The sequence below is a fragment of the Trichoderma breve genome, chromosome 1, assembly GCF_028502605.1.
Source record: "Trichoderma breve strain T069 chromosome 1, whole genome shotgun sequence".
Classification (NCBI taxonomy): Eukaryota; Fungi; Ascomycota; class Sordariomycetes; order Hypocreales; family Hypocreaceae; genus Trichoderma; species Trichoderma breve.
In genome coordinates, this window is record NC_079232.1 from 6115093 (window position 1) to 6140671 (window position 25579).

Consider the following 25579-nt stretch of genomic DNA (forward strand, 5'->3'; position numbering starts at 1 on the left):
AACGGCTTCAGCACTGAATCACGCAGCCTGCAACCTGCAACTTGCAGTCGCCCAGGCCTATGCCTAGGTAACTTACGCGTTTGTTCATCCAATGTTTTCGCCTTTCTTCTCCAAAAGTCAGCTGACCTAGGAGGACTGCAGCAAACTATTTCAACCCTCCTCGCCTCCCTCCCACATCCTCCTCCTTCTTTCCTTGCCCACTCCCCGCCTTTCTTCTCCCTCTTCCAAAAATTCGCCCGCAGACCCTTGATTCCGATCTTCAACTCTTTTCTCTCCACCTTGTCTGCATTTCCGACCAGCATGCATGCGTCTCTATGTTTACACTTGATTGTATCATCAGACTGTTGATTCTCTCGTCCTGAGCACCTTCGTTCGCCTACCCATGAAGAAGAAACTCAACGCCTGGGGTGTCACTTTGATCCACAAATCCTGAGCAATAATTGGTCGGTTCTTGTACTTGAAATCTCCTGCGACCTATCTCTGTTTGACACTGGGATTTTTAGAAGCTCCTACCTTCACCCCATTTATTCTACTCTCTTCCTTGGCCAGTTTGGATTCAGCAATTCCATCAGTCATCTGTCGCCACACTCTACGTCCGATCCAAGATGACCATCAAACCTGGGGTCGAAGCCATTATGGGCCCTACCATGGCAAGCCGCCATTGTCCCCCCAAAAGTTTGATCACTATGCTAACTCGAAGGCCATGTTGGCTACAGATGAAACGACCCCTCATCAAGTTTTCGACCCAAGAAGAGTTTGTACATCGGTTAGAACGAGGCACCATAATCGAGATGGAGAATGAGATATCCCGGCTCAAGAAACTCAACGAGCGCAGTGACACATACGCGGCATGGGTCATCGGACCCATACCTGGGTGTCAGACATCTTTCACGACGTCTTGGTTGCTTTTGGCTAAAAATCCATCTTCCTCTCTGAGTACTGGTTTTCCCACCATAACAGATAGATTTTCCATCGACATGGAAGAAACTATCCAGCTGCCTCAGGGAATGTTCGCCCTCTGGCATCTTCCAGCGACGCGAATCCAGAACCCCTACGAAGATGTCACTAGCCTGGATGGAAACTCCATCCAAAAACTCGCCGCTTTTAAAGTGGATGTGCCTCGATGCCAGAGGGCTGAGAATGGAGAGCAGATAGAGGTCAACCTGATGGCTCACCTCCAAGTCTCTGGTGCGTTGGATGATTTCTCTAGTATCGTATTGGACGAGACGAACCAGAAAAACATATACATCCGGTGGGAGATTTCGAGCAAGACTTTTGAAGCTGAGCTTGATGCATTGGACTTCTTTGTTGCGCCAAAGAGATCTGAGAAAAGAGCACCGTGCTATCGTGCCAGACTTGCGTTTGCAAGGTTACAAGATTTCCCAGCAGAGAGCCCAGAAATTATTGATCTCCTGTCAAAGTATCCTCATCTGGCGCAGCCGAGCAAGTCCTCGCACAGGATCTCTCCTGTTCTGTTGAAGAAATTTGCACAATTCAATCACGATCACGTTGCAGCTCACCAGGGACTTGAGCGAATCAAAAATGGCCTTTACTTTGTTAATGGCTGTCCCGGAGCAGGAAAGACTGAGTGGAATATGGTCATATCTGCACTGATTCAGTCTCACCATACATATGCCGCCAAGAGGATTCCTCATCCGATTCTCTTCCTTGTCGACATTAATCAGACAGTGTCGGACACAGCTGACAGATACCACTGCCTCTGTAAAAACGCTGGACTCGACGTTCGAATTATACGGATGCATGGGTGGCCCTATGAGATGCGCCATTCTGAAAGGCTGACTCAAGTGGGCGGTCAGAAGGACGATGGCAATGTAGCCACGGATTTCACCAAGAGTTTTCTGACGACTGTTGGTTTAACTCACTACGCTAAGCTGGAGCGAGATGACAGGCGTGCTCCCAACCTCGACGAGGCGGCCTGGGATCATTACGAGAAGCACAAGCATGACAGCTACCCTGGCCTTACGAAACTCCTCGGCCGCATAGAGAAGGACGAAGTTTTTGACAGCGAAGACTGGAGGCTTCTTCGGCGCCTAGTCACCGGTTTGTACCGAGATGTTCTCACTAGTGCCGACTTCGTTGCTACGACTCCTGTAGCAGCCTCCGGCAGCTTTGCCAAGCTGTTTCGTCCAGAGATTATCTTTGTGGACGAGGCACCTCATGCTCGGGAGTTGACAACACTCATTCCTTTGGCATACTTCGATCCTGTGGCTTGGATCTTCACCGGCGACGTGAAACAGACGCGCCCGTTTGTCGATAACTGCGGCTCTGAGAGAAAAGCCCAGGAAAAAGGATTGAAATTCAACCCCTATGCTGAACAGCTGCGCCTCAGTACTATGGCACGAGCGGCAGCGGCTGATGCTCTTGATCACAAGCTGCTCGTTAATAATCGCGCCTACGGCAATTTACAACGTCTTCCATCTCACATTTTCTACGACGGTGAGATGACATCAGGTCATAGTGAGGAGACAATGTATCCGGCAAGCACGAAGTACCTGAAGGAGTACTTGGAGAAGCTCTCGGGAAGAGAGAACCTGGAGGAAAACAGGCTCGTGGTGAGCTTCGCAAATAGCTGCGAAGAAACTCACCGGAGCAGCTTTTGGAACCCCACCCAGCATAGCTGGGTGATTGAGCAAGTGAAGAGTCTGCTAGAAGATAACAAATTCCAAAGCGTCTCTGGGGCGCCTGGCACGATCATGATTCAAACCCCATATAGCACCGCATACCGGCAGTACCAGGGGGAAGTTAGACAATGGCCTGCAGAGTGGCAGAGTCGGGTGCTTGTCTTAACGGTGGATAAGGCGCAAGGCAACCAAGCCGATGTGGTTTTTCTTGATATGGTAAGAACCACGTCAGTTGGCTTCATGGACGACCCCCAACGCCTCAATGTTGCCATCACTAGGGCAAGACAAGCCGAGGTCATAATCATGCACGTCCGCATGAACTATCGGCAGGCGAAAGGATGCCGACGGGCTAAATACGCCGCGCAAGTCTGGGCAGATGCCCACACGCACAGACGTCTTGTTCATCTGCACTAGTTTGAACTACTGGTGTGTGCTACGAAGAAGTCGTTGATGTTTACGGTTGTATGATATTGGGAATTTGATTGAGGCTATGGAAAGCCAGTGTGTCCAAAATCAACAAAACACTAGGCGTTGGGAATGTGGTTGTGACATTTGATTGCTGAGTCTCTGTTGTATAAAAGGAAATGGACATGGACTGAGCCAATTGGCTACTGAGCGGATAGGGGATGATGAAAAGCTGTAATGTTACTATACGAGGAGTGCTGAGCAACTAGAGAGGCTTAGGAATTTGTTGTAGCAGCGTTTGTAGCGCGACGTGAAATGAAGAATAAAAGAGGCCTCTCACTCTCGGAGTTCCCTTCTTGTGCAGAGGCGTAATTAGCCCGCGTCAGAGGTCCTCTTACAGATAAGCGTATTGCATTTTGTTGATATTCCTAGGAAGTATTATCCTGAATCACGGAGATTGTATGATGGTGGTGCGAAGCATCAAGACCTCCTTTGTTGAAGGGGGCTGGATTCACGGACTGGCCCGAGGCCCGCGTGCCGAATTCAGGCACAAGATGCGAACCAGCCGCAGTAGAGTACGTGGTTTCTATTCTCCGCAGCTTTGCGTTATCGTGCGTACAGTACCATACAAGCATCAAAATTGACGCGAGCGCGAGTGGCATCTGCACAGCCGGAAAATTTAGAGGAGACGAGACAGAGAAAAAAAAAAGGAGCACTCCGAACAGCGTTCTTGGACAAACAACCGTCGTTGAATTCGCGTACCCGCATATCACGTCCCTGTAATCCCAATATACCCCATATTTGGCACCGGGCCAGTGCTGGAGCTAAGATGTAATACCCCGTCTTGTTGCATGAAGAAGAATCGCGGGAATAGCTGCAACGAAGCACCCGGACTCCGCTCCGTTGTAAGAGAGAGAGAGTTTCGTACAGGTGGAATTGCCTTATATGGTTAGTTTAGGATGGCCACGTGCTGAAGCTACAGTACAGCAGGGCATCTACGAGTACTATCAAGTACTCGGCATTTGTCTTGTTTTAAGGCTTGATGTGGTGGACTATTTCATTCACATAGTAACCAAGTTGTCGCTAGGATCCAGAGAGACTCAGAAGGTTTGAGGTCGACTGCTCTTTGAAGAGGTTCCAGAATTAACAGCGGAGAGAGAGCCGGTAAATATGGGGCAAATCTCGCAAAAGTTCCGGGTGGTTGGATGACAGGGCGGGTGGCAGACGGCGAGGCTGATTTTGGCAGCTCCTAGGCATTTCCTGGGCAGTGCCAGTCTTAGCTGCCACAGCACGGAGTACTATAATAGCACATATAAGATACCTGCGGCAGTTGCTGGATTCCTGCGACCATCAAACGGGTTTCGGAGCCGCGAGTTGGTAGCTCTTAGCAATAGCAAAGTAACCTTGCTGTTTTAGGAGGATTTCGCGACATCGAGTCATATCTCCTCTCTGAGCGCTGTCGGCACTGACGGGACAAGTGCCGCTGTTATTGGCTGTTGGGGTCGGACGAGACGCCGACTGGACTTGTTGATAGATAGGATTCGATGTGTTGTGTCATGAATCGTGCAACAACAACAAGTACAGTAAGCCGGCGGCGACTCTGCAGTCAGACAAGGATGCAACAACTTGTGGTCTACATACCCGTACTACCTGGGCTAGGTATGTAGTACGGATTATTAGTTGCACGGGCAAAGTTGGTTTAGGGGGGCGATCTCGCTTGGGAAACTTGAGAACTCGGCGATGCCTTTAGTAGTGCCTAAACTCTCTCTACTCTAGACAGAATACCTAAGCAACAGCTAGACAGCTTAATCTCACCATAGTGTACTATTGCAGTATAAGCTGCTCACTGTCGCAACCGTGAGCGAATTTGGAGTCAGAAAGAGACGTGACATTGACGCCAATTATAGAAATAGTATCCCGAGCAGCTCCTCCGCCCGTTCTTCCAACGTTCCTAAGCGCCGGCCCAGTGAGTGAGTGGGGGAGAAAAAGCCATCATCAGTCGATGGGGGAAAATTCGCACCAGACGCCACCTCGGGTATTTTGGCGTGCGGGTAGAAAGTACTGAACATCTTAGCATGTTGCTGCTGTTATTTGGAGCCCGGTATAATTACTTGGTGCCATGTTACGTGGGCCCTGCAGGATCAAAGTGCCCGTGCTTGCTTGTGAGAGCTTGGATCACCACTTTTGGACCGAATTCATTTTCTTCATTGTGAATTCGGTACCCAGGCCGGGGAAGCGGCCGCTATAGTGGGAGGAAGCTGAATGAAACGAGCTGAACTAATTGCTCAACCTGGTTTATCTTTGATTTTATCCGAGCGAATCGTCCGTCTCAGCACCTACAAATTGTGCTAGGCCTGGGGAAGTACATGCTGTACATCCCCTACACGTGCCAGGTAGCAGATCCCGTACGAGAAATCCACCGCCTTGCCTCTCTGAGCTAACACTACGTGCACATTTCGGCTTAGACGTGCGCACCCATGCATGTGCTACGTACTTGTCTACTTGCACCAACTGCTCAGCCCTGTGTCCACCTGCAAGTACGTACATGTACAGGTCAACGGGTAGCTGCAAGAGAGCGAAGGAAGGGCCCTGCTGACACTACATACAAAGCCCAGCGCTCGCCTTTTGCCTTCTCATTCTCTCACCTGCTAGTGTGAATAATCCGACCCTTTTTTCTCTGCCTGTGCCTCTCCATGATGAGGATTTTCTGACACCACCTACAAGAAGGCCTTGGAGCAGTCTTCTTTGATACTGCCGACCCCTGCACCTGGGCGAGACAGCCGTTTTTTGGCCGTGGGCGGCCTCCCGCGCTATTCGAATTTGAGAGAGCAGAGAACTACAGCGGACCGACCTCAGGCAGCAAGGAGCAATGGCCTCATCCAACTCCGTCGCCACGAGAGTTGCCACGACCGACACGACCTCAATCGGCGACCGTGTGCGAGCTGTGAGGGAGATAGCGAGCCATGCATTGGCAACAAGTCTGGAGTCGTTGCGCGGGCGGGCGCTCGGGGTGGATACGATGAATGTGAATGTGATTGTGAATAGGAACGGCAATGGGAATGGGAATGGGAATGGGAACAGGCTTGAATCCAGAATCACCCACAACGAATTGCATATGCACAAGCGACATCTGAGCGGCGGCGCAATTGCTGGAATCACCGTCGGCGTGGTGATTGCGGTTGCACTGCTGGCCATCTGCCTGTACCCGTGCTTCCTCTATCTCAAGCGTCGTCGAAGCAGCCATTCACATCCGCCGTTCGATGCCGAGGTGGGCGCTGTTGGAGCCGGGCACGGTAGCAGCGCTTCTGGCGGAGCAAACACACCTCCTAAACGCCTCTCGTCGAGCGATTCATACAAGCACAAAGGAGACTTGACCCGCGGAGGAGAAGGCGATGGAGGAAGCGCCGACTATGGCCATTGGGACGCTCATGCGGATCACAACCTTCACAATGGCTATTCTTTCCCTCTCAACACAGCATACCTGCAGCCTGGGGATCCCGGGCTCGTCAATGGCGGCATTGCTGATGAGTACCGGGTCAAAGCGCAACCATTCCCGCTGCTGGGTTGCGACGATGGCGAGTTTGCACCGCCATTAACAGACGATCTCGAGCCCGGCGTTCTCAAAGGCACCAGCGCCGACTACTACAGTCCTCATATCCCATCCGAGGCGTTTGGCATGGTGATGCAGCCCGATCCGCCAGTCGACTCGCCTGTGCAGCCACCGTCTTCTTCGCGTTCTAGCTCCCTTCGCTTGAACATGATGCACATGTTCCGGCGTAAGTCAGGCAGAGACGCAACATTTGATTCTACCATTTCACGATCAACCATTCCGGAAGGAGATCCAGCTTCATCTCAGCTTGATGGGGCGACTCCGCTGCAAGCCATAACCAGTGGCGACCATGTCGAGTCTCCCACAAACCTCTCGGCTGCCTCCCTACCCCTCTCACACCACCAACCAGACGCTGAAGCGGCGACTGAAGCAAGCCTGGCGCCAGTCAGCCCTCCCGTTAGTAATGCGCCAGAGCCTTCTTCAAAAGCCTCTCTTCCTGAATCTTCTCCATTCCCATCATACCATCAATTTCGAAAGTCCCCCTCTCCTCCTGTTGCCTCGCCCGGAACTGTAAATCCCATGGACATAATGCCTGCCTCTACGGAAACCGAAGTCTGGCATAAAACTGAGCACCAGCTTTACGAGGCCTTCCATAAGCCGTCGCCAAGTGACCCTGCTGCTTCATTACCACAGGAGGGACTCGCCAATGGCTCTGCTATGCCGTCCCCATCTCCGACACCTCCTGAAACGCAGCCTCAGCCAATCTTTACAGTGCAGTCGCCCGGCTCTACAAACCACACCGAATTCATTCCTGATTACATCACCACCACCACCAACCCCAACACTGAAATCGACCAAGCGAATGCTCAACTTGATAACGGCGATGTCGTCATGCTAGACTCAAGTCTTCCTCCGAACCACGATCACAGCTTGGCAGCGCCAGAAGGCCGGCATCCAAGCTACCCCTCCGATCATTCCACCCCACTCCCCGGCCCCTCCTTTACCGACGTTTCATCACAGAACACGCCCTCGACTGGATTGGATACACCTTCACCCGAGTCTGTGGGAAGCTCTGATTTCCGACATAGCGCGTCACCACACTCGGGGGCTGGTAGCCACTCTCCCAGGACTGGAGTCTACCGATGCGATGAGCCTGGGTGTAACCAGTCCTTCGACCAACCACACAAACTCAAGTATGGCATACCTTTATGATTTTCTCCCTTTTCATGTGTGAGTGTACCTACCTGTACTAACGTTGCCCCTCTTTACTAGGCATCATCAGCGCTATCATAGCAAAGACCACAAGTGCCCTTACCCAGGCTGCGGCAAGGGCTTTGGCACCAAGACCCATTTGCAAAGACATATCAATGACAGGCACGAGAAGAAGAAGAAATTCCATTGTTCTGTTGTCGGCTGCGATTATTCCAGAGCAGGCGGCAAAGCTTTCCCCAGAAAAGATAATTGGAAGAGACACATGATCAAGATTCACAATATTGAACAGCAACAACTTCCAGAGCCGATTGAAGTCGACATGGATGTAGACGGAATATGAGCGAGACAAAGAGAAAAGAAAAAGAAATAGACAATTCTACAGAAGACGGAGGAAAGAGAAGTGAGAGACGACGCGTAGAGGAATTACTCTATGCTGCTCCACGAGGATACCACTGAGGACACCCACTTGTACAAGGGTGATCCATGATATGACACTTTGAAACTTTCATGAATACCCCGTCTATTGCAAGTCGCAAGGACGAGCTGTCAAAAAGGCGTTTCACTCAATGGCAGCTTTTAAAACACGGTTGGCGTTTTGACTCAGTCAGCGAGCAATCCGTGGGGAAACGAGACCCAATTATAAGCTATACATTATTTTCACTTTAACAACCCTGGCAGGCCTTCATCCTCGCCTGCGTGCCACGGCGTTGGCAGCGTTTTTTTTTTTTTTTTTTTCTTCCATACGAGTATTAGGCGATGTCTGTCGTTATCTCACCAAGCGCACAGGGTACACAGTCCGGCTAGGAAATGGCATTGGAGCTTCAGCAAGCACTTGGATATTGCGAGGCGTTTTAATCAACTTATTATTTTTGTATTATATGGATGGCCCGCCTGTTGCCTTTCTTACAATGGCAAAAGAAATTTATAGGGGCAAGCTAGAGGGAGGCGTTGTTTATATCTACCTAGGCAGACAGGCAAGCATCCCTACTGGGACAAACAATGCGCGATGGGTATATATGACAAGGGCAGATGACCCGGCAGAATAAAAGAGGCCGTTGGTTTACTGCAAATATTCTGTTTGCTTCTTGCTTTGATCGTTTCAGCTCAGTTCCTTGATTAATCTTCTGACCAATTTTCTCTGCTCATCTACGCTGAGCGACTTTTCGTCTGTCTCCTGGATGGCTCTGCCGACGGCAATGATGGCCTTGGCGCTATCGCTGTCTACCCATAACCTGCCGTTTCTGCCTGTGGCCGTCTCAAACTGAACGCCGGCGTCAGCAAGCTCGTCCAAAACGACAAGCTTGCCGTGCTGTGCCTTCTTGGGCATCATTAGGAGACGGGCCATGCCAAGGGATATCGTAAATAACATGCCGCCTACCAATGGCCCGAGACCATCGGCTTTGCCTGTTGAAGCAGAAACACATTCGAGCTCTGCATCCATGTGCTTGTTTGCCAGAGTAACGCGGGCGTAGACCAACGCTCCGGGGGCTAGGATGGGGCGCGTCTTTTTCGTGGCGGATTCGAATGAGAGCTGAGGGAGGAGGGCGGGAGCGGTGTAATCGGAGAGGTTGACGAAGTAGACTTCAGAGGCGGATTTGTTGATGGTACCGATGACGAGCTCGCCCACCCGTGGGATATACTGAGTCGAAAACATTAGCCGATGGGACAGAATTGATACATTCGTCAATAAATCTTACCCTGCCATTTGACGTCTCTACACGAATGGCATTCTTCTGTCGGTCTGTTACTAGCTGGCCGGCCAGCGTCGGGAGGATATCGCTCGGAGGGACATGACGCAGGCCCGGACCCAGACGGAGAGGCTTCTTTGGATTTGAAGGTATCAACGAGGCATCGATGCGGTCGCCCGGCAGGACAAAGACCGGTTCTGAAGACATGTTGCGGCGACTCGACTCCTTTGCTGTCTGTATCCAAGGCTTGCCGCTGTAATTACGATAATCAACGATAAGAGGAATGGCGTCTTTTGTTTCTTGCGTTCAGCCTTGCGGTTGCTCTCTGGGACGAATTATTTTTCTGCCTTGATTGGGCGGATAAGCGATAAGCTGGACTGCTATGGAGGGGTACGTCTGATTGGCTGTCGCCCTATCGCCGCGCCGCGGGGTGCCTGTAGCCTCCACTAACATTGGAACCCGTTTGGCCTGGGTTTTTTCCTCTGCTCGAAATTTTTTGTAAGAGGAAAAAAAAAAAAGTAGCCCCTCCACCAGAAAATCGACTCCCCCGATCCAATCCAATCCACCCTCCCTCACAATCTTTTTGCTTGCGGATTGACGGAGGCAGAAGAACGTTCCTTTTTTCTTTTTGATCTCATCTCTTTTGGTTTTTCACAAATACCACACAAACTCGTTCCGAATGTCTGAGAGCAACGGCGTCAAGGCCGCGGTCGAGCCCGGCAACCGGGTTGCCATTGGCATCACCTTTGGCAACTCCAACAGCTCCATTGCCTTTACCGTTGACGACAAGGTCGAGGTTATTGCCAACGAGGACGGTGGTATGTTTTGAGTTTGTCCCGAGTTTAGATAGAGCTTGTTCTTTCGGGGGAGGGGTGTTGGCTATATGGCGCAGCAGCCTCTCCCGAAACTACAAACTCCATCCAGCCTGAAAGTTTTATTCTCTTCTTCTCGACTGACAGTTGTGGCATCACAGACCGACAGATCCCCACCGCTCTCTCCTACGTCGATGGCGATGAGTACTACGGCACTCAGGCCAAGGCCTTCTTGGTCCGCAACCCGACTAACACCATTGCCTACTTCAGAGACTTCCTAGGCCAAGAGTACGACTGCCATTATCCCCAAAATCTGATATCAAGGAGTGATGATAAGACATGATGAGACAGACTAGAGATATAATGCTAACCGTTCTGCTCAGGTTCAAGTCAATTGACCCCACACACTGCCATGCTGCCGCTCACCCCCAGGATGCCTCCGGCGCCGTCTCCTTCACCGTCAAGGACAAGGCGGGCGAGGACGACGCACCTTCAGATATCTCAGTCTCCGAGGCCGCCACCCGATACCTGCGACGCCTCGTCACCGCCGCCTCCGAGTACCTGGGCAAGAAGGTCACCTCGGCCGTCATCACCGTCCCCACCAACTTCTCCGAGAAGCAGCGCGAGGCCCTGATCAAGGCCGCCAGTGATGCCGACCTCGAGGTCCTCCAGCTCATCTCCGACCCCATTGCCGCCGTGCTGGCCTACGATGCCCGCCCTGAGGCCAAGACTGAGGACAAGATCATTGTCGTCGCCGACCTGGGTGGCACCCGCTCTGACGTCGCCGTTGTTGCCTCAAGAGGCGGCATGTACACCATCCTGGCCACCGCTCACGACTACGAGTTCGCTGGTGTCCACCTCGACCAGGCCCTGATGGAGTACTTCGCCAAGGAGTTCATCAAGAAGCACACCGTCGACCCCCGATCAAACGCCAGGAGCTTGGCCAAGCTGCGCCTCGAGTCCGAGGCCACCAAGAAGGCCCTCAGCTTGGGCACCAACGCCCAGTTCAGCGTCGAGAGCTTGGCTGACGGATTCGACTTCTCCGCCACCCTCAACAGGACACGATATGAGATGGTTGGCCGCAAGGTCTTTGAGGGCTTCAACCGCCTTGTTGAGAGCGTTGTTAAGAAGGCCGAGCTCGACGTTCTGGACGTCGACGAGGTCATCATGTGCGGTGGTACCTCTCACACTCCCCGAATTGCCACCAACTTCCAGTCCATCTTCCCCGAGTCGACCGTCATCCTCGCACCCGCCACCAGCACCACCGCCATCAACCCCTCTGAGCTGCAGGCCCGCGGTGCCGCTCTTCAGGCCTCGCTGATCCAAGAGTACGAGGCTGCCGATATCGAGCAGTCGACTCACCCCGCCGTCACCACCGTCAAGCACATCTCCAACGCCATCGGTGTCGTCACCGTCAATGCCGAGGGCGAGGACGTCTTCACCCCCATCATGCAGGCCGAGACAGCTGTTCCCGCCCGCCGCACTGTTCACATCGCCGCCGCTGCCGAGGGTGGTGACGTCCTGATCAAGGTTGTCGAGGGTGGCACTCACATCAAGGTCACCAAGCCTGAGCCCAAGGCCAGAGTCGAGGAAGTCCCCGAGGATGAGGACGACTCTGACTTTGAGGATGAGGAAGAGGAGGAGAAGCGCGAGAAGATCTGGAAGATTGGCTCACCGCTCGCCGAGGCCGCCATCAAGGGCGTCTCCAAGGGTGGCAAGGTCGAGGTCACCATTAACGTCGCCGGAGATCTCAGCGTGACCGTCACGGCTAGGGAAGTTGGCGGCAAGGGTGGTGTCAGGGGCAACCTACAGGCTCCTTAGATTTAAGTACAGTCAAAAAAGGTAGAAGGAGGGAGATGAAGGCAAAGCGCTTATCTTGGCAAGTGAAAACACACACAAGCATGGTATGAAATGTAGAAGAAGCGTCCGGATGCTTGGAGGGGGAGGGCATGTCTTTTTTATATAGATTTTATGAGGGTGAGGGAGGCTTGCTTTACTCGAGAGATTCTAGAGAGGATGGAGCAAGAATACGGCCGAAAAATCATATGGGTTCGGAGGGGATAAATAAAAAAGGAGTCGATGTTGGCATTCCAATACAAAGAAAATGATGTGCAAATCGCGATACAAGACTTAGTATTATATGTATAAATTTGACGAATGCAGTAGACTGAGAAGTATTAGAAAACCAACTATTGCCAACCTCCGTAACACCGAACCTGCAGAGCCGGAGATGGCTCAACGAGATGGCCGCAAACTAAACACAAAAGATAGAGTTGGAGAGAGAAGGATCATCCTTCTTCCAAGATTCGCTGTACAAAAAAGAAAAGAAAAGAAAACACACAATCGTCTATACCGCTACGCTTCCAGGTAAACTCCAAGCAACTAAATCATCTCTCACATCAGATTCTCCAATTTCCTTTGTGCGCTTCATATGTTCTCTTTCGCGCTCGCTGCTCCCCATCGTGGGTGCCAGGCTCATCAGACTCACTACACTCTTGGAGCTCATCAAGTCGTCTTCGCGGCTGTCATCGCGGAGAATGCGTACGCCCTTCTTAAGCGGAGTGCGGTTCCCTCCCACCGTGACGGTAGAGACGCTCTTGTCGCTCGAGCCGGAAAGGGTACGGCGATGATGAGAGTGTGGGCTTTGGTGTTGATATGAGCTGCCAGGGCGAAAGTGGGATGAGGAATTCGAGTGGTTGCGACGATGGTTCATAGCCATGCGGCGATATTCATTGGGTCGAAGGGTGCCATTGTTCTCGATGTCCTCATCATAGTAGTCGTCTTCGGAGTCAGGGCTGGTAGCGCTTCTATGCTTAGTCCTCCAGCCATTGCCGCCAGAGAAAATGTCCTCGATACATTCATCGGTAGGGAGCTCCGAGGGCTGTCGAGTCCACGATGCTGCAAGAGCTCGACGATATAAATCTTGGACCTCGGCCACGTCCCGGTTTTTAGATAATGTCGGTAGAGCTACCTTGTTATCAGCTTCAAGAGGATAATCGTTAATAAATCAGCGCGCGCAAATCAAGGGTGCAAAAAAAAAAGAAAAAATCGTTTAACAAGGATTTACTTACGTCCCAAGATTTCATCTTCAACTTGTTCCGGCGCCATGAACCCTACAATGCCTCCAAAGACTGGGGCCGTCTTGAGCGGCGGCGCGATGAAGTTGCGTTCGCCATCGACCTGGATGAGCAGGATACTAATTTTGAGAGTGCTGTTGACTTTGCTGTCTTGCATGAGATATCTGCGCATGATGCCATCCTGAACCTCTCTTTGGATCTCATCAGACAATTTCAGCTCCTTGGCACTTGTAGGGCTCAATCCAGCGCTGTTGGTTCGTCTTCTGGATGACACTGGTGATGAAGGATCTCTCATGAAGTTTTCGCTCTCCTCGACAAACTCAGCGAGGTTAATCTTGATATAACCAAGGGTGATCTTTTCCGTGAGCGCGAACTCTTGGACAATCTCCAGTTCCAGTTGGCACTCATTGAGGCTGTTGTTTTTGTCGACGGACATTCGCACGCCTGTAATCACTTTCTGGAAGTTGTACTCCACTCGATGATTGGCAATTGCAGCTTTTGGGGTGCGGCCGCGATGCTCAGCATGCATAGAGTGAGTGAGATGCCATTTGATAAAAGATGTTCCGGAAACGAGAGGTACATTGTTCAAATCATAGATCTACTCAGTGTTAGCCAAAGATTGATCAGATGAATTCGAGATGACAATGAGTATCATATAATAATAACAATAATAATCTTACCTTGAGATGAAGTTCAAACTTGGGCTAGACACAGAATGCCGTTAGTAATAAGTCACTTGGCAGGCCAAGAGATGGCCAAGAGATGAACGGAAGAGGGTATTGAATTGCCTCACCTTGCGCCCCTTACCAACTGGGGGGAAAAAAGGCATGTTAGCCAATTGCTATTGCAAAAATGTCTGCCGTGAGACGGAGTCTTCCGGATCAGCCGGAGAGAGGGACGAAATGCGTCCAAGAAGCTCACTTGAGCAAACGATCGATTTGAAGAGAATGAGACGACGCTGATCCAGCAACGACCAAAGGTATGAGCACGAAGGAAGGAATGTGACAGGGGCCACGGCCACTGAAAAGGCTGCCGGATACGTGGTAACAGGCCGTCATGCCCATTCGGGCCGTGATAGTTCACCAATACGACAAGCGGGAGAGTCGGGCTTACTCAAGGCAGACATCTGTAGCCAAACGAGGCCACGGCTAATAATAAACCAAACAACCAGTGCCGGTAAGGCCTAGGCAGTTTCACTAGTATGAGTTGGTTTGATGCTGCAGGATGCTGCAGATAGCAAAGGAAAAATTATGGAACTGGAACTGAAGCTCCGCGGCGCGACACGCTAATTGGCGCGAACCGGTAAAGACTAACCGGAGAGAAGCGATTCTGGGTCAGCAAAGCAACCTCGAGATATGCGGTTGACCGGCTGGGGGGCGTGGGGGTGGAGGAAGCAGTTGGCCGGGGACCAGAAGAAGAATGCTGAACGTTTGACGATGGACGGTTGAAAGATGGACGATGAGACGGCAAGCCGAGCGCTAGTAAACTCTGGAATGCGGAATGCTGCTCAACATCTGTCGCGTGCCCCTTTTGCCTGGTAGATGAGGTGGTATTGGAGATGAGCTGCAGATGTCGTGGATACACGGATCTCCTGTCTGGCGAGCTATGGGGAATAATGAAACAGGGTACGCGTACTTTTCAGGGATGAGGTCGCTATAAATCCGAACCCGGTTGTGCCGATTCGTATTTGCGGTTGGTAGCGTCGTTGACAGGGATGATATTCCGGATGTAGAAGAGAGATGGTGGTGGTTGTTGTGAGTGAGTGAAGCTGCAGTGCGATCACCAAATAGATTTCATTCAAAATGGAGCTCAGAGTATAACAGGTTAATATGAGTGGTATAGATTATCAAAATGATGAAACAAAAACGAGGCTGGTGAATCAGTTGGATCTCCAGCAGATGTCTTGGGATGGGTGGATTGTTGAAAAAGTTGGAGGAGGGTAGAAGTGCGGGCGATCCGAGTTATCATTTACAGTCATACTTCAGTTGCCAGGGAAATGGTGGCAGAATTTAGTAGTTTACAGAGGCTTTAGCGATGCTTTCAAGGCGGTGAATTCGATAAAAGACAGCCCAGAGTTTAATGCATCAAAACTTTGTATGTGGAAGCCTATTTATGTACACGCCTTGTAAAAGATTAGACCCTCGCAGCGGTGCCAATAGCAACGAGAGTCAACAAAGAAAGTAAACGATGAAACTTTTAAGTTTGCCCCCTGCATCTGGGGTAAAAAGCTACCTCTGTTGATGGTAAACTGAGGGTGTCACAAGTACTAACAAAAAGTGATGTCATAGAGAAACGCCGTTTCTTCTCTATCAATTTAATGTGAAAAGGGCACGATCTTTAGAGGGCTTTGTGAATTATTCACGAAAAAGAAAATGAGAATTCAATAAGTTAAAGCTCTTAACACGCCGAAAATTGTTGCATACTTTATCCATATTGCAATTTGCGATTGAGGTAATACAACAGCAAGATTGGTTGAACAGCACTTCAGTTAGTAGGTGCATGTACCTAGCTTGCCATTCGCTCACCAAAACGCAAAAGCGAATGGCTCACTGCCGCGCTTATCGATAACGCAACTTTACCTAGAAAGTTTCCCAGGCCTTTCCAAAGCATCGCCGCGACAACAAAACCGTGTTCAAGGACGCAATTGGGCTTTGCACAAGCTCGCCAGCTCGCCATTGCGATGGCCTCGAATCATTCCACAGGCGGACAATCCGGTTCGGCCTCCAAAAAGCGCGGCGCTCCTGCTGCCAACGGCCGAAGCGATGCGTTCATGCAGAAGCGCGCCAAGGTCCACGCCGCACGCAACATCCCCACGCAAGCTGCCGATGCTGCACTCAAAGATGGCGAGCTGGATCTGGTGGCCTTTGTGGCTGCTCACGAGTTTGAGATCCGCGCTTTGGAACAGAGCATGGCCACGTCCAAGGCAGTGAGGGCCAGCAGAGCTTTCCAACAGGTGCCCCGCGGGCTGAGAAGACGGACGGCGAGTCACAATCCTAAGCGGGTGCCTCGAAGGCTGCGGGTGAGGGCCAGGAAAGAAATGGCCGAAGACAACACCCCCTTGGTGGAGTCGAGAAGGAGGAAGCCGAGGACGACGAGAGCGAGAATACGGGCCCAGATGGCCAAGAGACTTCGGATACTCGCAGCGCGAAAGAGGAAGAGGAAGCAAAGCAAGGCCGACGACAATAGCCAGAACGATCCAAAAGAGGCAAGCAAAGACGCTGGTGTTGTGGGAAGGACTCCCAGACCCAAGGTACGGAGGAACGCGCTCAACGAACCGCCGAAGCCGCCTGCAAAGTTCAGAAAGCGCCAGATGAACAAAACCTGGCTGCCGACACATCAATGGCATGCAAAGAGGGCTCGCATGACAGAACCCAAGGAGCCCTTGTGGCGCTTCGCCATTCCATTGACACCAAACGAAAAGATTTACCGGCCGACACACAGGGCGCAGGGAGAGCGTGGTACCATGGTTTGGGACATGGCTTATATGAGCACGATTGGTCTATATGGAAACTTTGCCGGCATGAGAAGGGTACTTCAGAGGGTCGGAGTGACGCACGACTCTTGCTGGGATGATAGAGGGAGCAAATGGAGGCAGGGCACAAGAGCGTGGACTGGCATCTTGAGCAGAGAAAGAGTCGGGGTTCAGCGGCCCATGTGCCAATCGACCATCATTTGGGACCCTGAGCCACAGTCTCAGAATGCCGAGCAAGGTCAGGGAGAAGGTGAGGCTGAACAACACGGAGCTGAGAAAAAGACACAGAGACGGGTTTTTATCAGGGTCCATCCTTCAGCTTTTCTAGAGCTATTTAATGAGCTGCTACGCTTGACAAAGATGGAAAACCCGCGGTTATACATTGAGGATCTGCGATTCGAAATCGGAAGCATTGAGCTCTCTGGCCCTGCGTCCACAGAGACGCTACTATCTGTCTTGGCGGCGTATCCGTCTGGATCGAGCCCAAGGAACAAACATGCCGAGTTATTCGAGTCATTAAAGGGGCTAACAAATCCGGCAGCCTTACCAAATAATTCAATTCTAAACTTTACAGCCCAAGATCCTCGGTTGAGATATCCGCCGCGGAGGATGGAGTTTCCCGAGACCGAACAGGCAGAGACCGAATTATTAACCACAATCGCCAAGTGGCCCGCCGAAGAGAACCTGCAGCCCTCACTTTTATTCGACCGGCAGGCCCGTCACAAGGCCTCGTGTTTGCCCTCTCAAAAGTCCATCAACAGAAGGAGAAGCAAAGTCACGTCTGGAGCGCTGTTGAAGCCAACAAGCCTGGACCCTCCCATTCCCATCACCCTCATTGCCTCGCGTTCTGCAGCGGGTACACAAGCACAAGGAACATGGACTCTCCTTGCACCCTGGAAATGCATCCTCCCTCTGTGGTATAGCATCGTTCATTGTCCGCTGGTCTCAGGTGGCAACCCGCGGTTTGCAGGACTAAACGAGACAATGCAAGTTGCCTTTGAGCGCAGTCTTCCATGGTTCCCAGCTGACTTTCTCGGAACCGATGCTGGAGCAGAATGGGAGCTTGAGCGGAGACAGAGGCGAAAGAGGAAGTGGGCGAGACGCCCCAAAAGCAAGAGGGTCGAGTGGGCGTCGCTCAACCTGGGCGCAGGGCGACAGGGCGAGATTGGAGATGGACATGCCTGTGACTTTGAATACTTGTTTGGTCTTGTACAGCAGCGGCCGCGGCAGCAGAACAAGGACTCGAGAGCCTCGCCAGATGGTGATTCGGGTGAAGCAATGGATGTTGATGGCGAAGACTCAGCGCCTACCGAGAAAAAGGGCGACGAGATGCCGTACCTCAAGCTGTTGAGCAGCATCCCCAAGGCCTCATTCAACAGTCTTGTTTCGCCATCCCCGACTACACAACCACTCCCTCCAAACGCAATCGCTTGTGTCCGTATATCGCTCCTCTCACGAGGCGTTGTCAGCCCATGCGCGAGGATATACCGCCTCCCCTCCGTTCCCATCTCCATACCACCGTCTTCCGATGCTGAAGTCCCCGCAAGCATACCTCCAGAGGCTACATGTCTTCCATCAGATCTTCGCTCACAGTGGCTTTCACGTATCCCATCATCATCCACTTCAAAGTCTACATCATCTTCTCAGTCTCAGCCCAAAAGGAGAGCGTCTCGGTTAGATGACATGGAGACGCGAAAACGCCTTCTAGCACAGGAACTCCTCGCTGCTCCACCAAGCCTGGACGGCACCCCAGCGCCGAACGAGGTCGACATCGGAGGACACCATCCGCTCGTGCCCAATGCAGGGGACCTCATCGGCTTCGTCACCACAGGGTCGTTTTGCCTTGCCAACGGCCGAGGCGCTGCCATTGGGAGCATCGCCGTGGAGAAGGTGTTGCCAGACATCAGGGCAAATTCCAAGGAGGGAAGGCTGTGTATCGTGAGGAACGCCGGCGAGAACGTCGGCTGGATTGCGAGGTGGGAGGTTGTGTAACGGTGACTTTGGACGTTTGCGTGTTGCTTTCGATGGATATCTATGTAAATGTAAATGGCACTACAATTATGAAATGATGATGTCTTTTGTTTTCTAGAGTAGAAAGAAAGCCAGAGCTGTAGTTGATCAATACCACCAATAAGCGCTGCATTGCACTATCTCTACATTACTATCTTCACGTACCATCATCTGTTGCTTTGGATGTCGTCAATCCATATCCAGCAGCCTCTTTAGCATCAAGCGCTAGTTTGGCGATCTGCCCTCGACGGCGCCCGCCACACTAGCATCAACATGACGATAAGATCCATGAAAGGCGCCGTTGACAAGACTCCAGCATCACAAGACGGGACTCACGCCCTTGTGTATAAATATTTTTAGAGAAATTCTCATCTGACGCCCTTTCGTTATCTCCTAACAAACGTTTCTTATGGTACTATCACGGCCGTGATATCGCAACAACAGCCAGCTTCAACAACTACGTAATCACACGGACACATAGAATATACCACCCCTTCAAAATGTCTTCAACCGACCAACCAGAGACAATCACAGGCGGCTGCGTCTGCGCATCAGTCCGCTACACCGTGACGTTTCCCCCAGACCACGACTTTGCCAACAGCGTGAGTTTTCAAACCCCTCCCCTCCACCTATACCTCAGCAGGCATCTATATAATATATATAACTTACACCCTCACAGTGCACCACATGCCAATGCGAGCAGTGCCGCAAAAACACCGGCTCCCTCATCTTCCGCTCCCACAGACTACCCAAGTCCGCCGTCCAATACACGGCCAACTCGACGCTCAAGGTGTACTCGGCCACGCCTCACTGCGAGCGCGGCTTCTGCACAAACTGCGGCAGCTTTCTCTTCTGGCAGCGCGACAACCGCGACTACACCTGCCTCACGGTCGGCTGCTTCGACGGGCCAGCTCTAGCGCAGTACGGGCCTCTCTTGACGGCGGCCAAGCGGCATTTGTTCTGTGAGAGGGAGGTGCCTGGCGTTACGGATCATTTGGCGGGCGAGAGGTTTGCACAAGACGATGAATGAATGAATTAAACCTCAAGTTCTTTTGTAATACTACTAGCTATTCTTCCTTGGTCCGGGAAAACTCTGTGTGTATAAAAATATGACATGAAAAGAACAAAAAAAAAAGAAAGAAAGAAAGAAAACAAGTAAAAAGAACCCAATCATTCTCGCTGGTGGTATCTAGCGTTTAGCTGGCCCATTTCGAATAAACGCCACCCAATAAATCATCATCTCAAATTCCTCTTGGGAGTCATGGCAAATAATAGACGTTCCCTGTCCTTTTTCTTTTCCCTCTCATCAGCTGAAAACATGCCGCACATCTTGGTCTGGTCTGCCAAGGCTGCCTCTAATCTTCCTCACTGATTTCGCTTTCGTCATCGTCGTTGCCATTGTTGTTGCTGTAATAGTAGCCATTATCTTGGTCGTTGTTATCCAATTTTTCAAAGGCATTTTCCAATTCTTGTTCCAAGTCGTATTCCAAATCGGCAGTGTCGTTGGCTCCTCCTGCTCCTGCATCCCCATCCTCTTCTCCCTCTTCCTCCTCCTCATCCACGTCCATGGGCTCTGATTGGCTCTGGCTAGCATTTTTCACCGGGCTGGGAAGCTTAAAGTCGACATCGTCCATCGTACCATCTTCCTCTTCCTCCTCCACTTCGGATTCACGCTGGTCCATGAAGTCATCAAAGCGCCGAGGGGCAGGGAAGGCCGGCGAGAAATGAGTCTGTCTAGCCGGGGCCTCTGCGCCGGGATATTCGATGAGAAGATCACCATCATCGTCTTCATCTTCCTCATCTTCATCATCATCCTTCTTCTTTCGAGGCTTGGACTCTGATGGCTTGGGCGGTTCCGGCACGGGAAGTTTGAGGTCAATCTTTTTGGGAAGCGGCTTTCCCAGTTGTTTCTTCTCAAACATCTTCTTCTCCAACGACGATTTCTTCTCGGTCGGCTTTTTATCTACTGATTTCTTCTCCGGCGTATTCTTCTCCGGCGTATTCTTCTCCGGCGTATTCTTCTCCGTATCCGTCGGCTTTCTATCCGTCAGCTTCTTGTCGAGCAGCGGTTTCTTGTCGACGGGTTTCTTCTCTACTAGGGGTTTCTTCTCGAGGAACACCTTGTCGGAAGACTTCTTGTCAAGGTGCTTCTTTTCAAACTTCTTCTGCATCTCCTTGGTCTGGACGGTAATGCTCTTCTCATCAGCCTTTGGTGTCGACTTGAGTTTGTCCTTGTTTGCTCCGCTCTTCTTGTCTCCCACCTTTTGGCCGTTCTCTAGATGAGGGTATCGCCGCCGTAGTTCCTCCGGGTTGCTATTCCCAGGGATACGCGTGAGATTCATATTAAACGTCGAGTCGACCTTGTCAAGAATAAACGCCTTGCGCTCGGGGTCAAACCACAAGACATAGTCGTCATCGTCGGTCGAGCGTGTTCCGGCAAATCCGACTGTTCCGTCCGAGTTGGAAAAGTTCAGGTCGTAGGAGCTCGTTTTTCCGGGAAGAGAGGGCTTTAATCGTGCGTCGGACGCAGGGAAGGACGGTTTGTGGTTATCTGCGCAAAGGAGTAGTTGGCGTGTTAGCAGGTGGTTCTCTGGATATTCTCATGCAAAGGTGACGTACAGCGAATGCCTGTAAAGATCTCGTTGGACGTTTTCCCCAGCAAGCCATCGCCGAGAATGATGGGATAGTTGCCCTTTGCTGTCGGATCAATCAGGTCGGCCATGGTGGGCGATCGGTAAATGTTCTCGTGTTAAGCCGGTGTAAGTCTGTGGTGGCGATGCGATGGTCGGGTTCACGCGCGGATGCTGAATCGCGGCAGTGCCGAGGGCCCTTTATAAAGCAGCCAATGCGACTGTCCAGCGACTGCGAAAGAGACCAAGAGCGACGGTGACGGTGATGGTTGGTTGAGGATGGTTGGGGAGGATGACGGAGAGAAGGATGAAGGCTCTCTCTCCCTTGCAACTCCAAGAGTGTGCCTGGGCAGTTTGCAGTGGCTTTCGGCCTGCGGGGGCCTCTGTAAGCTTAAAGTTCCAGTGCTTCACCTTCAAGGTGCTGGTGCTGGTGCTGGTGACCTTGTTGGTTGGCGCCGGCGGTGTCTCTCGTCGCGCGCGCGGTATACAGGAGTACTTGCGCCGAGTATGGAGAAGCTGCTGGTGGCGCTAGTAGCGGATGCTAGATGCTGTACGGAGTAGGTACTTGAGCGCATAGCCCGAAAATGGTATCCACTAACACCTTCAAAGGAACTTGGAAGTGCCCGCAGATACCTGAACAAAAGAGTGACTGAGGCAGCCTCTTGAAATAGCCTTTTGATTTCGTAATCCTCTGTGAAACAAGGCTGTGTTATCTCTAATCCTACTAGGTACTATACCTAGTAGTATGTTACTACCTAGTACCTAGTAGTGGATTTATGTACACAAACAGAGAGCCGTGAGCTGCCGCCCGCGAGAGCTGTGAATAAGCACTAAGCGGGCTCGGCCGCCCATATAAGTGCGGTTCGTACCGAGAACCTCTTGAGGACATATCGATGCCAAAGAACCAAATCGCTTTATCATCCAACGGAGAGGCTGTGTTCAGAGTGCTCCATTAGCAAATTGGGCACTTGGAAGTTGTTGGGATCTCGCAAGGCTGTCAAGGCTTGTCCAACTGGACTTTGGGTGTTCCTATAGATCTTGAAATAGCCCGATCAAGAACGTCTCAGGCTTTGCAAATCATCTCCAACATCATAAATGCGTATTGTACTAGTGTCATTTTCATCTTGTATGGATCCTTTCATTGCTATTCAGGCCTTCTCCAGGCATCTACATTATTATGGAGGCCGAAAAAGTGAACTGTATTGGGGAGCATTGTAATAAGCGATGTCTCGAAATTCTGGATATGGGCATCTTCTCAGATACTCAAGGCCCCTTGAGGCTCTATTCGTAATCATTCTAGTTGTAAATATCGTACTTACCCATCAAGATTTTTGCTAGTAACGCTCACGATAATACTCTCTTCTCCATGCTTTCTACGCAGCCCTTTCGGGTGACAAAAGCAGAAGCATGGACGCAAAGCGGTGTGATATAGCTGGTTCAAAATAAGCACGAACTTACGAGCTACATCTCTAGAAAGTCCTCTCGCCTTTGCCTTGGCCATTTTGTACACGGCCTTACCCATAGTGCCACTTTTTGCGAAGCCTCTCGTAGACGTAAATAACCATTGTCCAAGCCAAGACGCATTCGACTCTTCTGTACTAAGTGTGAACAAGAAAATCCTGGTGTACGACGGATATCTGCCATGGAACGATAATATGGTGGCATTTCTGCAAGCAAGAGGTTATTAACATTGCTTGTAGCTGGTCGATCTTGGGAGTTTGCTAACGTTCCCCCTCAACTCCATAGTGCTACCAAGTAGTCGGCAAATCGCGATCAATTTTGGAGAACGAACTCGATTTGGATTTCAAAGCGTCTGAACCTGATGAAATTTGCTATCGCGAGGTCCATATCTACCTCATCTAATTCAGACTCTTGTCTGATGGTTATGTGGAGGAAGTTTCGCAACGATTTGGATTCTTGATCCAGGCTCCGAGGGTATCTGCCCTATAAGCCTCATTAGTAAACTCCGGTATTTTGTCATGTCATCTAAAACCTTTTAATTCATTTATACGAACTCTTACAGTGCTATTGTTATTGTTATTGTTATTTTGAGCTCCTCTCCAAACGTGTTTCGATGCGAGAGGCGGTTTCGCTAACGGAGGCATTCAAGACTCAAAGTACCATCACTCACAGCTGAGAAAATATGATGAGGAAGGATGTCGGTAGTATTGGTGCTCCCGTATCCAGAAGAGGGGACCATCATTCGACAACAGTGATGTTGCGTCCTCTTCATCCTAGGGCAGAAGACGGCAGATGATTAGTTTAGGCAGGATATAGAGCTGCAACCGATGCAAGAAGCAAGCTTGAACACTCTCTGCTGTCGCCTCTCTCAACTAAGAGATGATCCAGCTATTAATCAAGTAGATGAGAAGCAAATCGTACTCCCATTTCAAGGATGCCATACAGTATTCTGTATAGATTCCATATTTGAGGATGCACATTTTACTTGTCCGTACTGTACCTCCGTCATTGCATTCGGGCCTCTAACGTAGATTTGAAATTCTCTCAGGTCTCATGCTGTTGAAAGCCTCAGATTTCTCTTCCCGACGACAAATTGATTGAGGCTGCCGGGTAGCTGCTGGCGGCTTGAGCAAGATTTGGTCTAGGCTTTTGGTACGGTGGCGCCTTAGACGCCTCGCCATAAGCCTTCTAACCTGCAATCTTGACCTCAAATGCCATTGGAGTGCCTTGTCCCCGGTGGCTTTTGGCTTCTTGTTCTTATCGGCAAAACCATCGGCTAAGGCACCAACTTCGCTCTTCACACAAAGCGTCTGCTCCCTATGTGGTCACTGCTGTCAAGAAGTTGCATCCAAGCGGCTCAAAAATATCAGTGCGGTTCATGCTTGCCTCTCTCTGCGGCTGAGACATGGCCTTTAGATGCACGGTTAGGCGTCAGTGTAATCCCAAATTCCCGGAGTAGAACAAGCAACATTCATCAAGGTGGATTTGCGGCCTCGGAGATCTGATACATGAGCGTCGCGAATATCGAGACAAAATATCAAAGTCCTTGTGACCTCTCTGGCCCGTGTTTACTGCAGTATGATTCAGATTCAGCTCCATTTTTTACGACTTATCGCTCAGATGACGGCGCTTGTAATGAGAGCCAGGTAAGACCGGATGGGATTCCCGGTGTTCGGTCTAATCGGTCTAATAAAAGGACCTGTGTCTCTCTCTCCATGGTGCTGACCTTGTATTAGCAGTGGTGTTACCGCCATCTGCTTTCTCTTAGCTTGGCCAAGCATTGCAATAATTCCTCTGTCAAGGGTGTTTGGACAGGCTGCCCCACCGGTCCGTCGATCAAGTCCGTCGGAAAGGCCAAGTTCGCTACGGAGTATACCGCCTTGTTTCCCGGTGCCACTGTCACTGCTAGACGAAGCCAGGGCTGCTAGGGCCAGATGTGCCAAGGACTTACGAGTAATATTAGCTCAGGCTCGAAGTAGGCGAAGCTAAAGAAAGACAGGCAAGCGAGCAAACTTCCCAAGGCAGATGAGAGATGGCTTAGAACCAGGCCACCAAGGAGAGCCACTGTAAGCATCGTCTCTGGCGGTCAATATGGACTACGTTGGTAGATATTGCCAACACGAAATCGCACATCACAGCTGGTTGGCTGCATCATTTTCGTAGGGCAGATCTGAGGGGCCTCACCCGTCCGCTCATCTGTAGGGGACGTGCACAGCAGCGGCCGATGATCACGGACTGCCGGACGATCTTGGCCTGCACAAGTAACAGTACTTTGGAGGGATTTGGCGCGGATGGTAATTTAGATCCCGTAATACTAGTCTGTGGTGTAACGATGAGCTGTTGCTTTTTCGATTGTGGCGGTGGAGTGAAGTTTGAGCTGCATCCCTCGGGCACCTTGCTGCCGTGTCACACCCACGAACCGGAGTGTTGGATGATCCAATTGGAAGTGTGAGGAGTCCACATATGAGTGTAGGCTTGTACAGCAGTGTTTGATTTTTTTTTTTTTTCCCTTAAAAAAACTTTCATTTTTCCTATCCCGCTCCCCCTGCTTCGCCGATCATTCACCCATTGATGATGGGTCTGGGCTCTCGACGAGAATGATGGGGAATATACTCCATAT

The 25579-nt window shown here is 51.0% G+C and overlaps 8 protein-coding genes across 8 annotated transcripts; 5 read left to right on the forward strand and 3 right to left on the reverse strand.

The window, feature by feature from the left end:
- Nucleotides 1-605: 605 nt before the first annotated feature.
- Nucleotides 606-3056, forward strand: T069G_01782 (AAA domain-containing protein; the record flags this gene model as incomplete). The annotated part of the gene is made up of 2 exons (XM_056168992.1): nt 606-650; nt 717-3056. The coding sequence occupies 2 exons, from the start codon at nt 606-608 to the stop codon at nt 3054-3056; spliced, it is 2385 nt and encodes a 794-aa protein (XP_056034308.1).
- A 2860-nt stretch (nt 3057-5916) lies between these two features.
- Nucleotides 5917-8149, forward strand: T069G_01783 (uncharacterized protein; the record flags this gene model as incomplete). Its single annotated transcript, XM_056168993.1, has 2 exons — nt 5917-7790; nt 7870-8149. 2 exons carry the CDS (start codon nt 5917-5919, stop codon nt 8147-8149), a joined length of 2154 nt encoding a protein of 717 aa, XP_056034309.1.
- Nucleotides 8150-8908: 759 nt separating this feature from the next.
- Nucleotides 8909-9704, reverse strand: T069G_01784 (KH domain-containing protein; the record flags this gene model as incomplete). The annotated part of the gene is made up of 2 exons (XM_056168994.1): nt 8909-9448; nt 9507-9704. 2 exons carry the CDS (start codon nt 9702-9704, stop codon nt 8909-8911), a joined length of 738 nt encoding a protein of 245 aa, XP_056034310.1.
- Nucleotides 9705-10176: 472 nt separating this feature from the next.
- T069G_01785 (hsp70 protein domain-containing protein) lies at nt 10177-12130 on the forward strand (the record flags this gene model as incomplete). The annotated part of the gene is made up of 3 exons (XM_056168995.1): nt 10177-10315; nt 10471-10597; nt 10693-12130. 3 exons carry the CDS (start codon nt 10177-10179, stop codon nt 12128-12130), a joined length of 1704 nt encoding a protein of 567 aa, XP_056034311.1.
- A 526-nt stretch (nt 12131-12656) lies between these two features.
- Nucleotides 12657-14215, reverse strand: T069G_01786 (uncharacterized protein; the record flags this gene model as incomplete). Its single annotated transcript, XM_056168996.1, has 4 exons — nt 12657-13291; nt 13381-13984; nt 14067-14090; nt 14180-14215. 4 exons carry the CDS (start codon nt 14213-14215, stop codon nt 12657-12659), a joined length of 1299 nt encoding a protein of 432 aa, XP_056034312.1.
- Nucleotides 14216-16066: 1851 nt separating this feature from the next.
- Nucleotides 16067-18850, forward strand: T069G_01787 (ribonucleases p/MRP protein subunit POP1 domain-containing protein; the record flags this gene model as incomplete). The annotated part of the gene is made up of 2 exons (XM_056168997.1): nt 16067-16405; nt 16502-18850. The coding sequence occupies 2 exons, from the start codon at nt 16067-16069 to the stop codon at nt 18848-18850; spliced, it is 2688 nt and encodes an 895-aa protein (XP_056034313.1).
- A 518-nt stretch (nt 18851-19368) lies between these two features.
- On the forward strand, nt 19369-19898 carry T069G_01788 (glutathione-dependent formaldehyde-activating enzyme domain-containing protein; the record flags this gene model as incomplete). Its single annotated transcript, XM_056168998.1, has 2 exons — nt 19369-19470; nt 19548-19898. 2 exons carry the CDS (start codon nt 19369-19371, stop codon nt 19896-19898), a joined length of 453 nt encoding a protein of 150 aa, XP_056034314.1.
- A 325-nt stretch (nt 19899-20223) lies between these two features.
- T069G_01789 (RNA polymerase II transcription elongation factor domain-containing protein) lies at nt 20224-21590 on the reverse strand (the record flags this gene model as incomplete). Its single annotated transcript, XM_056168999.1, has 3 exons — nt 20224-20441; nt 20508-21419; nt 21488-21590. 3 exons carry the CDS (start codon nt 21588-21590, stop codon nt 20224-20226), a joined length of 1233 nt encoding a protein of 410 aa, XP_056034315.1.
- Between the last annotated feature and the right edge of the window lie 3989 nt (nt 21591-25579).